The 13,838-nt window shown below is 33.6% G+C and overlaps 1 protein-coding gene across 2 annotated transcripts in view; it reads left to right on the top strand.

Moving 5' to 3' along the window:
- The window catches only part of SMARCAD1 (SWI/SNF-related, matrix-associated actin-dependent regulator of chromatin, subfamily a, containing DEAD/H box 1), a 128,393-nt gene that overhangs the window by 105,968 nt on the left and 8,587 nt on the right, over positions 1-13,838 (top strand). For both annotated transcript variants that reach the window (XM_023741346.1, XM_023741345.1), the window contains 11 exons: positions 973-1,063; positions 4,238-4,337; positions 5,043-5,102; positions 5,199-5,274; positions 6,375-6,510; positions 7,038-7,175; positions 9,462-9,557; positions 9,654-9,771; positions 9,971-10,092; positions 12,732-12,920; positions 13,218-13,336. In XM_023741346.1, the coding sequence (XP_023597114.1) occupies positions 973-1,063; positions 4,238-4,337; positions 5,043-5,102; positions 5,199-5,274; positions 6,375-6,510; positions 7,038-7,175; positions 9,462-9,557; positions 9,654-9,771; positions 9,971-10,092; positions 12,732-12,920; positions 13,218-13,336 (1,245 nt within the window). The remainder of the gene's footprint in view (positions 1-972; positions 1,064-4,237; positions 4,338-5,042; positions 5,103-5,198; positions 5,275-6,374; positions 6,511-7,037; positions 7,176-9,461; positions 9,558-9,653; positions 9,772-9,970; positions 10,093-12,731; positions 12,921-13,217; positions 13,337-13,838) is intronic.

The raw sequence follows: 13,838 nt of genomic DNA, 5'->3' as shown, positions 1-13,838 counted from the left end.
GTTTCATGCAGTAGTGTTTTATAATTTTCTTTGTAAAGGTCTTTTAAATCCCTGGTCAGATTTATTCCTAAGTATTTTATCTTTTTAGAGGCTATTGAAAATGGTATTGATTTCCTTATTTCCTTTTCATCGTTCTCCTTACTGGTGTATAGGAATCCAACTGATGCATATGTTGCTTTCTACTCACTGATGTTCATTTAAGTCTTAACAAATTTGCATTTATATATAGTTGAGAATATACACAGCAGAACATATACACCACATAAACGCATACATACATAAACATTCCAGAATTATACATACACTGCAATTAGGAGTGGTTGGCAGGCATTCAGAAAGTGTTTATTAAACCAATCTGACAAAATGGCAAATTATGCTTGTGTTTATCTCCAGTTACTAGCTTTTTAAAAGTTCCTTAATGTGCTAAAAATAAAATAAATACAATATAATTTTCTAATATAAATTGCAGTAAAACCTGTGCAAGCAGAAACCTGTCAGAGAAGGAAAATACAAATAGTTTCCAGTAGAGAGTGATAGAAAAGTGGGAAGAGGTCACCCTGTCAAAGGCAGGACACTTAGAAGATACAAAAAAGCAGGGCAGCACCATTGAGTTCTAACTCACAAGTTTCACTGTATCTGCTTGGTAATATATTATCATAGTATTCTGATCATTTATGAAATAAGTGACATTACATTATGATCATATGTGGAAATTTAGCTTTTGGAATTCTTATTGCTACAAGAAGTCAGCAAATTCAGAATAAACTTTGAGATTAAAAAAAGATTTGATGTTACAGGTTCATTTTCTTAAGTAGGTGTAATTAGCTGGTAACAATAAGTTAAAAGGTAAGGCTAGACCTAGGTGTTTCGTTTTTCATATACATTGTAAACCTAAAGCTCATGTCAGAAAGCTAGTACAGAAAACTAATAGAAGCATAAATGTGTAATATTTGTTAACTCTCTCTTTACCAGTTTGTCACTCAAGCCCTATCAGAAGGTTGGTTTGAATTGGCTGGCACTGGTACATAAACATGGACTCAACGGCATTTTGGCAGATGAAATGGTGCGTAGTACTTTATTTCTAGGATTTGATATTTCATTAAAAGACCCTTCAGATTTAGCATCCTTGCTATCTCTTAAAACATGGAATTTTTCTTGCCATTGTAGTTTACTGCTCTCGCTTCAGTATAACTTAACATTACTATTGCCTGTCTTTGTTCTAGCCTCTTTACTCCTCCCAAAAGGGAAAAATAGTTTTATTGTCTTTCTTATTGTCAAATTAATAAATATATGTGTTAAAAACTTAGATACCACATGAAAATACAAAGAAAATATAAAAATTACTTATAATCCTACTACGTGATAGTAAGTGCTGTTTTGGTGTGTATCCTTCTAGATTTTTTCCTTGGCATATAAAACCAAACAACCACACCCATTGCCATTGAGTCAGTTCCAACTCATAGTGACCCTATAGGATAGAGTAGAACTGCCCCATAGAGTTTCCAGTGAGTGGTTGGTGGATTCAAACTGCCGACCTTTTGGTTAGCAGCCATAGCTCTTAACCACTGCACCACCAGGGCTTGGCATATGAAGTATATAAAATATTAAGTAGAGTTTTACTATATATGCTTTTGTATATCCGGCTTTTAAATTTTCATTTATGGTGGATACTTGTTTTTGTCAGTAAATAAATTTACACATAATCAGCATCATCATCGACATCATTTTGGGAATTTTACTTTCATTAGATGCCTCTAAGTCTCTCATTCTTTCCCAAATCACATTTGCCTAAGCTAAGCTCAGGAATCTCATTACAACCAGTAGTCCACGTGCTGTCATGTAGAAAGTTGATAATCTAACTTATCTCCCTTCCTCCAGCTATACTTTAAAAAAGTGTTTGTTAAAAAGGAATTATGTTCAATGGAGAAAACATTTATTGGACACATGTCTTAACGTTGTATATTGCATTCCCAAAATAAAAATTAACAGATTATGATCCTTGTTCCCAAGTTAACTCATAGTAATCTTTGTACTGTTAAGATATATCCCCACACGTACTTTATACTGTCATTAAGAAAAATATGTTATTTATCTGGTAGAAAGTAATATATAAAGGATTTCAAGGTGGTTATAGAAATCAGATAATATCAAACATTACAGCTTTGGAAAACTGGACTTTTGGGAATCAGAAGACCTGAGTTTTGAGTCCTAACTGCCTTTCATGCATGTGTGATCCTTGCAAAGTGGCCTGACCTCTAAGAACCAATAATAATAAAGTGTAGAAAATTTCTCTCAGAAGTTTATATTTGGCATCAAATGAGATATGTGAAACTATTTTTGTAACTTGTGAATTACAAGATTTAAGATAAGTTGGTAATATTTAGCTGCCAGAGTAGCTAAACCACCTCAAATAGCCTTTAAAAAAAGCACTTTATTGATGCATAAATTACTTGCAGTAAAATGCACAACTGTACATCTCAGTGTAAATCCAAAAAAAAAATCCACTACTGTCGAGTCGATTCCAACTCATAGTGACTCTGTAGGGTTTCCAAGCTGTAAATCTTTACATAAGCCAGACTGCCACATTTTTCTCCCACAGAGTGGCTGGTGGGTTTGAACTGCTGACCTTTGTTAGTAGTTTGGTGGGTGTTTAACCACTGTGTCACCAGAGCTTATATATGTGTGTGTATACACACACACACACAAAAAAAAACCCTGTGGTTAAGAGCTGCGGTTGCTAACCAAAGGATCGACAGTTCATATCCACCAGGGGCTCCTTGAAAACTCTATGGGGCAGTTCTACTCTATCCTTTAGGGTTGCTATGAGTCAGAATCAACTCAACAGCAACAGGTTTTTTTTTTTTTGGTTTATATGCACACACATATATATAGTATATATATATATAAAAACCACGTGACCACCACCCAGATCAATATATAAAACATGCCCATCATCCCAGAAAGTTTCTTTATGTCATTTTCCAATCGTTACCACCAGCACAGTTCTGACTCCCACCACCATAATTGTTTCTGTTCTTAAATTTAATATAAATGAAACAATATATATTATTTGTTTCTAATTCAGTTGGCACAGCATGATGTTAATGAGATTCATTTGTGGTGGCGTATGTATTAATAGCTTATTTTCTTTTTTTGTTGCAATGTGATATGCATAGTGTCCCTGAGTGGTACAAACTGTTAATGTGCTAGTCTGCTAACCGAAAGATTACAGGTTCAGGTCCACCCAGAGGCTCCTCAGAAGAAAGTCCCAGTGATCTGCTTCCAAAAGGTCACAGCCTTTGAAAACCCTACGGAGCAAAGTTCTACTCTGACACACTTGAGGTTGCCATGAGTCACAATTGACTTAACGACAATTGGCTTTTTTTTTTTTTTTAAGATATCCATAGTATAAATATGCCACAGTTTATCCGTTTTCCCGTTGATGGACATGTGGGTTATTTCCAGTGTTTGGCTGTTATACTAAAACTGCAGGCTGTCCCTGAGTTGCAAACATCCAGCTTACTCACACTTGCCCTTTAATGTTATATAAATCTGCCCTCACTTTGAAACTATTGAACCAGTCCCAACTGGAAACAAATTCTTCATCACAGTCACCTTCACTTGCTACACATGCAGATTTTAAATTATTGAAAAGATGTCTTGCTTTTTCTTGCACTATAGTAAGGCTAAATAAGAATTCTATGCACCTGTTCCAACTTACCTACAAATTTTTAAAGACACAGTTAGGAACGGATCTCGTTCTGTCCTATGAACATTCTTACCAAAGTCTTTTTTTGTTGACATTTGCTGTCTTATTTCTTGACTGTACTCTTAGGAGTGGAATTGCTGGGTAATAGGGTAGGCATATGTTTAACTCCAAGTAGTCATGGGAGCATTTTCCTCAATCCATCCAGTGTATATTAAATGTTTGCTGCATATTAACAATAACCAAAATTATACCCTTTCTATACAATACAAAAAGGTGTCCATATTAATGTGTGTCACAGATGAACTAGCAAATAAGATCCATCCTGTTCACTAAAGTTAAGTTGTGGCATAAATTTGGAGATTTTGAGGAGTTTTATCTATAACAACAGATTAGAAAATTCTCTTATAGTTGCCTTATGGGGAATCACAAATGAATAAAATACAGAAATATTTCTTTTTCCTTTGCGTTTTCCAATATTTCCTTGTTTCTTATATTTAAATTTCGTATCTTTTAAACTTTTAATTTTAGGGCCTAGGAAAAACTATTCAAGCTATTGCATTCCTGGCATACCTCTATCAGGAAGGGAACAAAGGTCCTCATTTGATCGTTGTTCCAGCATCAACTATAGGTTTGTAATACTGGAGAAAACCATATTTCACTTGGTAGTGTTTTATATAGGCTAGGTATAAGAAAAGCTGTGTGTGTGTGTGTGTGTGTAGTTTAAGTATAATGATTTGTGGAGTTGAATATTAATTTTTATGATACGCTTACACTTCTCCCCCTTTGTGTATGAGTCCATATGTGTGTTTGATGGTATTTGCAATTTTTTAAAAGAAAATAAGTCTTGATTTAATTTTTTCATCCATTTGATCATTTATTTTGTTCTCATAATACTTTTAAATGATTGTAGAGTGACTATTCCAAGAGAAAGGAGGTACTTTTTAATTTATAATTAAACATTTATTGAGTCAGAAAGTATATGATTAATCCCTATTCAAATTGCTGTTTTCATTCATTCTCGATTGAATGTGGAGGTTAGAGTAAGAATATCTATACCTGTGAATCTAACAAAAAACCATTTATTTAAAACACAAGTTAATAGTCACCTATAGATATAAAGGTTGGCTCTCTGCCCTTCATTTTGATGCCCCCTCAAAACCTCAGAGTCATTTTATTCATCATGAGTAATAGATTGTGAACAGGGTCTGTGATAAAAATCATCCTCTGTTATTTTATCCTACAAGAGAATAATTTCTAAGTAGAGCTTGTTTATTTCACAATATACACATACTTTACTGTACTGGGTGCAAGTAATGTCTCTTTTGTTTCATAGATAACTGGTTAAGGGAAGTTAATTTATGGTGCCCCACTTTAAACGTGCTCTGTTACTATGGTAAGAATATGTCATACTGCTTTTAACTTTGGAAATGTTAAATACAATCAAATACAATAAATACAATCAATATGTCTGTATTGTTTCAAATTCTAGGTTCTCAAGAAGAACGTAAACAAATTAGATATAACATTAATAATGGATATGAAGAGTATAATGTAATTGTGACCACGTAAGTACTGAGTTTTTTTTCTAATATGGAAAAAAATTTTGTGCAGCCCTCAAATTTAAAAAATATGTATTTTATAATAGTAATATTCAGGAAAGTTGATAGTGTGACTTTTGCAGCAGAAGTAATCAAAGGAGTTATGTTGAAGACTCAGGCATTTATTTAGTTTGGCATTACACATCCTAGATGGGAGGTTTTGCTAGTGCGTCAGGTCACTGACAGTGGGTACGAATAGGTTCTGTCTACTTGATTGAAAGCATAGTCTTTTATGATAAGACTCTTAGGTAAGCTTAAAGTAAAATAAGATAGCCCACCAAAATGATTTATAATATTTCTGACTTGTAAATAATTATTAGAAATAAATGAAGTTGCGTTCTCCCAATGAAAAGTTTGAGTTAGAACAGAAAGAAGGCTGAAAAATACAACTTTGAATAAGTTAACCCTTACTATTTTGTATAAACATGTGGCAGGGAACTTACATAATGCTCTTACATTATCTTTATTAATAGGTTATTTCAAGCTCCATATTAATTGTTAGTATTTGGTTATTGTTTCTCACTACTGGCTCCTTCTGTGTGAGCCCACCCTTAAAATAATTCACCGAAAAGTCATCTTTTCTTAATGAAATAGGCTCCATTTTCATATGTAGTCTTGAACTAGCTATCAACTGTTACTTCTTGGATATGTTCTACTAGTTTGATCCAATTGTATTATGTTCTAAACATAAACATTTCTTAGCTTCATGTCCTTTTTCCCTGCTTCTTAAAATATAACAGGAAGCAAACTGTATAACAATGGCAGATTACATATTAAGTTATACCCCAACTGGCCTCTTCCCAAGTATATAGAAAATATCTAGTTATACTGTAATGTTTAAATTTTAATTCCAAACTGCAGTTTCACTACTTGGTTACATGTACATCAGTAATTATTTGTTACAAATATGTCAGTGATTATTTGAGCACCAACTGTGTCTGGTGCTACCCTCAAGGTACTGGCTATTAGAAATGAGTAAACAAAAATTTTGAAAAGCCATTAAATCTCATGAGGCTCAAAGCTTAAAAGGTATAATCTTAGAGAGATTTTTTTTCTTTTGGTGATAGGTATAACTGTGCAATCAGCAGCTCCGATGACCGTAGTCTATTTCGACGCCTGAAACTTAATTATGCAATTTTTGATGAGGGCCATATGCTGAAGAATATGGGCTCCATCCGCTACCAGCACCTTATGACAATTAATGTAAGAGTGTTTTTAAAATTTTTTCCAAATTATAAAATTTAGGTTATGTAATTTAATGTATATATTATTCTGTATCAGAAGTCAGCAAACTTTTCTGTAAAGAGCCAAATAATAAATATTTCATGTTTTGTCGACCATGTGGTCTTTGTCACATGTTCTTTGTTTTTAAAACCCTTTTAAAATGTAGAATCCTTTCTTATTTCATTAGCCATAGTTTGCGGATCCCTATTCTATACTATAAACTTTATAAACATCAAAAATAGCTTATCTTCTCTGATTACCTCATAGAAATGATATGAGAACATAAGTTAACTAATTATAAAATGAACCCAATAGCTTTACACATTCTGTCTTAAGTACAATAGATAGTAGTAGCAGATATCAATTGTCTAAACTCTTAATAGTCCTTTATCACTGAATGGTAAATTATTAATGATTTATTTTTTATTTGCACTGGGGAGGGTAGACAAGAAGGAAGTGGCTCTTTAAAAAAAAAAAACTAATCTAAATTTTGTCTTCATTTATAGGCAAATAATCGTTTGCTGCTCACAGGCACACCTGTACAGAATAATCTGTTAGAACTCATGTCGCTGTTGAATTTTGTTATGCCACACATGTTTAGTAGTAGTACCAGTGAAATACGAAGAATGTTTTCTTCTAAGACAGTAAGCATAAATGCATATTTTCTCCAACATATATTACCTTGTGTTTTACCTGGGCCATTTTTGTGTTTTGTCTTCTTTTTGTTTTCATGGTTTATATGTTCTGTAAAGTAAGTTTAACTAGTTGATATTTTTATACTGGATGAGTTGGGAAGTAGGCCAAAGTATAATGGAAAAAAAAAATTGGTGACTTCTGTAATCGATGTCCAAAAGTTTTGGTTTTCAGTATCTTGATTTTCGAAAGAATGATAATTTTAAATTGGCAAGGAATTCAGGTATGTTGTTTGTGGGGGAAGTTTGATAATTGTATCTTCTTTATTAAAATATGACAGGTAAATTAGTATCATTTCTTTATGAACAAGCAGTAGAACTGGGCAAAGCTAGAAAATCCAGAAAATATGTACACTGGGAATTATGTTTTGAAATAAAAATCCATAAATAACGAAAGTAACAATTTCTAAAAACTACAACAAAGAAATTATATTTGGAAGAAAAGATTGGTTAATTTTTTTCTGTTGCTTAGAAAAAAGTACAGTAGAGCATTCAAGAACTCTCAGATTTCCTACTGCAGTAGTTTAGGTTCTTGACTCTTTCCTGAATCACATCTCTTTTGCAAGAATTTTCTGATACTCTTCCACTGCAAATTAACTGCCCTTTTAATTTTCACTAATGTATTCCCTCCCACTTGATGTGCAGTTTTTGACATGGCCTACCAAATTTTATGAACTTTTTCTCGCTTTACTTCATAGTATATGGAGGACTCCTTCATATCTTAGAATAAAATTCCACTTTGTAGTTTTCCAAAACTGCTGGTTTCTGACTAGTAGCTGTTCCCCTTTTTTAGACCACATTATTTGCATCACCAGCATTAGCTTTCTTCGGGGACCATGTTTCCACAAAGAAATACAAGATTTCTACAACACACACACACACACACACACACACAGGCTTTCATATATCTGGGTAATCAATTAATGACTTATCAGTTAGTGACCTCCGAACACCAGCCTAGTTCAGTTCAAAGCCATTACTTCAGCAGATTATACAGTTACATGTCATGAAACTTAAAAATATATATGCAGCTTTAAGAAACAGATTATATTATGACAACAAAAGTACAAGCAGCAAAAGACAAAATCGATACATGAGAGAGACCTCATAAAACTTTAAGTACTTTATTTGTCAAAGGACTTTATCAGCAAAGTGAAGAGACAACCTACAGATTGGGAGAAAATATTTGGGAACCATACATCTGGTAAGGGTCTGATATCCTATATGTATATATGTAAATTTCTAGAACTTAACAACGAAAAGGTAAAAACCCAATCAAAAAATAGGCAATGGACTTGAACAGGCATTTCACCAAAGAATATATTCAAATGGCCAATAGTCACCTGCAAGGATATGCTCAGTCTCATTAGCTACTAGGGAAATGTAAATCAAAATGACAGTGAGGTATTACCTGACCCCATTAGAATGGCAGTGATCAAGAAAATGGAAAACCACAGGTGTTGGGGAGGATGTGGAGAAATTGGAACCTTCACCCATTGCTGGTGGGAATGTAAAATGATACAGCCACTTTGAAGAGTTAGGTGGTTCCTCAAAAAGTTGAACATGGAACTATCATATGACCCAGCAATCCCAGTCCTAGGTATATAATGAAAAAAATTGAAAGCAGGAACACAAATAGAAACCTGTACACCAGTATTCTTTGCAGTAGTTTTTACAATAGCCAAAAGGTGGAAACAGCCGAAATTGTCCATCAGTAGATGAATGGATAAACAAACTGTGGTATATACATACAATGGAATATTACTCAGCCATGAAGTGAAATGAAGTACTCATCCATGTCACAACATGGATGAACTTTGAAAACATTATGTTGAATGGGATAAGTCAGTCACAGAAGGACAAATACTGTAAGATATTACTTATATGAGATAAGCAAACATATAGAAAACCAAGATTATTAGTGGTTACTAGGAATGGAAGGGAGGGGGAAAGGAGTTTTTCCTTGGGGGTCATTTAGTTTATTATGTTAATGGTTTGTCACTGAATTTCACATGTAGAAATTGTTGAATTGGCAAGTGTTTTAGTGTGTGTGTTTTCACCAAAAGAGAAAAGAAATAGATTGCAGCCTAGAATTCAAATGTGAAATTCTGTCTAGAATGAATTGAGTTTCTGTGGAAAATAACTCAGATTCTAGTTATGGACATTTGCATGTTATATAATGTTATTATAATAGCTTAAATGACTAATTTGTGAAAAGGATGTTTTTATTTTTCTTAGAAATCAGCAGATGAGCAAAGTATATATGAAAAGGAGAGAATAGCACATGCAAAACAAATTATAAAGCCGTTTATCCTCAGAAGAGTAAAAGAAGAGGTAACTCTTTTATCTGCATGTTTTTGTTTTTGTTTTTTTTAATTCTGTTTTCTTCTTTTTTTAGAATGATTATCTAAAACTGTTTTCCTTTCTCAGGTTCTCAAGCAGCTACCTCCCAAGAAAGACCAAATTGAATTGTGTACAATGTCAGAGAAGCAGGAACAGCTCTATTTGGGTCTTTTCAACAGATTGAAAAAATCTATCAATAACCTGGGTATAATTTGATTTTTACAGTTTTATGTGAAAAATAATCCTGTACAGCATGTGTTTAGCTGTATGGTAGTGAGATTTGCTTATTTTTAAAACTAGTTGGAATTTGATAAATAATTTTAAAACTTTTTGTGTAAGTTGAAATATACTTTAGAAAACAGTTACTGACTTGATTTTTTTAATGTGTACTCTTTGGATCACAGAAAAAAGCACAGAAATGTGCAATGTCATGATGCAATTGAGAAAAATGGCCAATCACCCTTTATTACATCGCCAATATTACACAGCTGAAAAACTCAAGGAAATGTCTCAGCTTATGTTAAAGGTAAGGATTTTCTATTATGTTAATGTTGAACTGTATTAACAGTATTAAACCTTTAGAAGGTAAAATTTTTAGGCTAAAAATAAGACTGCCAAACCTAATGGACTTATTAATCCTTTAACCACATATTTAAGAAAAAACATTTTTAAAACGAAGTTTAAGACAGCTTGGGAAAATGTAAGAGCCAAGCAAGAACTAACAGTTAGCAAACTGTGGTTGCTGTCCAGTTGATTGCGACTCATAGCGACGCTATAACCGAGTAGAGCTGCCCCATAGAGTTCTGAAGGAACCACTGGAGGATTTCTCCTGCTTACCTTTTGGTTAGTAGTCGTAGCGCTTAACCACAGTGTCACCAGGGCTCCAGTGCAGCCATACCTGCTCTTTATATGTTATCTGTAACTGTTTTTTCCTGCAGTGGCAGACTTGAATAATTTCAACAGTGATTGTCTTGCCAACAAAGCCTAAAATGTTTACTGTCTGGCCCTATACAGAAGAAGTTTGCCAGCAGCTGATCTAGACTTCTGTAATGCACTTCATTTATATTCCAGGTTCTAAGGCATAAATGAAGTGTATTATGCAAGTTTAAATATATATATATATACCTTCTCCATCCTTCTTCCCACTTCACCTTGTCAAATATCTGTTAAATTTTCTCCTGATTTTCCAGTCCAGTTAAATTGCTTCCTTTTATCTATGCCTCTGATTCTCAGTACATAACTTTTCATATATGAATTCCCCCACTTCCAGAAAATGCAAACATTGTCATCCTCACAGTGGTTTGCTCAGAATGGTGACTCTTTTCTTAATTTTTTTTTTTTTTATTGTAGTTTAGATGAAGGTTTACAGAGCAAACTAGTTTCTTGTTAAACAGTACACATATTATTTTGTGACATTGGTTGCCAACCCCACAACATGTCAACACTCTCCCCTTCTGGACCTTGGGTTCCCCATTATTAGCTTTCCTGTCCCTTTCTGCCTTCTCATCCTTGCCCCTGGGCTGGTGTGCCCATTTAGTCTCATTTTGTTTTATGGGCCTGTCTAATCTTTGGCTGAAGGGTGAACCTCAGGAGAGACTTCAGTACTGAGCTATAAGGGTGTCCGGGGACCATGCTCTCTGGGTTTCTTCAGTCTCTTGTCAGACAAGTAAGTCTGGCCTTTTTTTTTTTTTTTTTGGTGAGTTAAGAATTTTGTTCTACATTTATCTCCAGCTCTGTCTGGGACCCTCTATTTTAATCCCTACCAGAGCAGTCGGTGGTGGTAGCCGGGCACCATCTAGTTGTGCTGGACTCAGTCTGGTGGAGGCTTTGGTAGTTGTGGTTCATTAGTCCTTTGGACTAATCTTTTCCTTGTGTCTTTGGTTTTCTTCATTCTCCCTTGCTCCAAATGGGGTAAGACCAGTAGAGTGTCTTAGATGGCCGCTCATAAGCTTTTAAGACCCCAGACACTACTCAACAAAGTAGAATGTAGAACATTTTCTTTATAAACTATGTTATGCCAGTTGAGCTAGATGTTCCCCAAGACCATAGTCCCCACAGCTCAGTAATTTGGCCCCTCAGGGAATTTGGATGTGTCTATGAAGCTTCAGTGACCTTGCTTTGGACACATTGTGCTAGCTTCCCCAGTATTGTGCACTGTCTTATCCTTCCCCAAAGTTACCACTGATCTACTGTCTATTTCATGTTTTTCCTTCCCACTTCTTCCCTCCCTCATAACCATCAAAGATTGTTTCTTTTTGTGTGTAAACCTTTTCGTGAGTTTTTACAATAGTGGTCTCGTACAATATTTGTCGTTTTGTGATTGACTTATTTCACTCAGCATAACGCCCTCAGAATGGTGACTCTTTGGTCTCTCAAGTTACTGACCAGATGGGTTGTCTTTATGACTCTACCCCTTTTGTATATTTTTTTAAAACAGAAGATCGTTCAAATTTTATGTGCTGATAGCTAATGGGTCATTTTCCCTCATTTATTTTTTTCATTTTGTATCTTCTAACGTATATTATTTGGGTCACAGAAAAAAAGAAAAACACAGAAATGTGTGATGTCATGATGCAGTTGAGAAAAATGGCCAATCATCCTTTATGACATAACCAGCATTCTTTATTATGTTTTCTTTTTATAGTTTTAGACATTACTTTTTGTTTTTGCCTCATTCTCCCTTAGCACCTTACCCTTATTTCTCCTTACAGATCCTTACAGATCTTTGTGTTCAGATTAACCATTTCTTTAAAAATTTTTTTTATATATTTCAAACTTACTATGAAAATTTTCAAACATGTAAAAGTAGAGAGAATTGTATCATGAATCCCTCTGCCCATACATACCCTTCACCTAGCTTACACAGTTATCATCTGATATGGTACTATCCTTGTTTAATCCATACCCCCAATCTCCTCCCCAGGATTATTTTAACTAATTTCTAGACATAGTAGTATTTCATCTATAAATATTTCGGTATGTGGTCTCTCAAAAGATAGGGACTTTTTGTTTTCATTATTATAACTAAAAGAAATTAATGTTAATTTCCTTGCCTGAATCTGTTGCACTAAAATGTTCTGTGATTTAGGTATTTTTTTTATTAAATTGATCTCATCATATTATAAATTTTCATTTTGAAGTGATTTTTTTTTTTTTTTTTTTAAGGAACCTACACATTGTGAGGCTAACCCTGACCTGATCTTTGAAGATATGGAAGTTATGACAGACTTCGAACTACATGTGCTTTGTAAACAGTATCGGCACATTAATAACTTCCAGTTAGACATGGATTTGATTTTAGATTCTGGAAAATTCCGAGCTTTAGGATGCATCTTGTCTGAATTGAAACAGAAGGTATTAAAGCAGAATGGTACTCTTTTTGTTTTTTCCCAATTAGTTAAATTTCTTAATGAATTTATTTTAGAAGTAAAGGTAGTTTATTCATATATAAGCTAAAATGATCAGTTTATCTTAGATAGTATTGGTTTTTATTAAAGAAGCAATTGATCATTAGACAATTGTGTTATAATTTGCTGCCAGGTTGTCAACATGGCATGGGTACAAATTCTAATTGTTTAGACCTATTAAAGCTTTGAGTAGTGGAATAATTTTATTTTTCTATGTTTCTAATTCATGTATATGTTTTCACAGGGTAATAGAGTTGTATTATTTAGCCAGTTTACCATGATGCTGGATATTTTAGAGGTTCTCTTAAAACATCATCAACATAGGTATCTCAGATTAGATGGAAAGACTCAGATTTCTGAAAGGTTGGTATGCTTCACTTTAGTTTCAGAAAATTTCTCCCTACCTTACCCACAAGTAATAATAAATGTTAGAATTTTAAATGTATAGGTCAGTGTTATGATTTTATTGCTTTCAGTCTTATGTTTGGTTACTAATTCAAATCATTAATTTAAAATGAGACAAGTTTTCTGTCTGAATTGCAAACATATTTTGAAGCAGCTGTTAGAATTATATACTTTTTAGGATTTTCCCCTTTATAAACTATTCACAGTCTAAAAACACTTTATCTTTAAACCAAGATTGTGTTAAAATCCTGGACATTTTCTATTTTAAAGGTCATTAAGTTTTTAAAAAATTCCCAAAGATTGTGTCTTAAAAAATAAGGAATGCTTTCTCTGGTGTCATTGAAAAGATAATTGCATTATATTTTTGGTTTATTTTTTATCATTCAGTGTAGGTTTTTTTTTTTTTTTTTTTTTTGTTTTTGCATTAGGGTAATGCTAAAAGAGAATACGCTGATATAGT

This window comes from Trichechus manatus, unplaced genomic scaffold (assembly GCF_000243295.1).
Source record: "Trichechus manatus latirostris isolate Lorelei unplaced genomic scaffold, TriManLat1.0 scaffold00178, whole genome shotgun sequence".
Taxonomy (NCBI): domain Eukaryota; kingdom Metazoa; phylum Chordata; class Mammalia; order Sirenia; family Trichechidae; genus Trichechus; species Trichechus manatus.
This window is presented reverse-complemented; position numbering and strand designations above follow the sequence as displayed.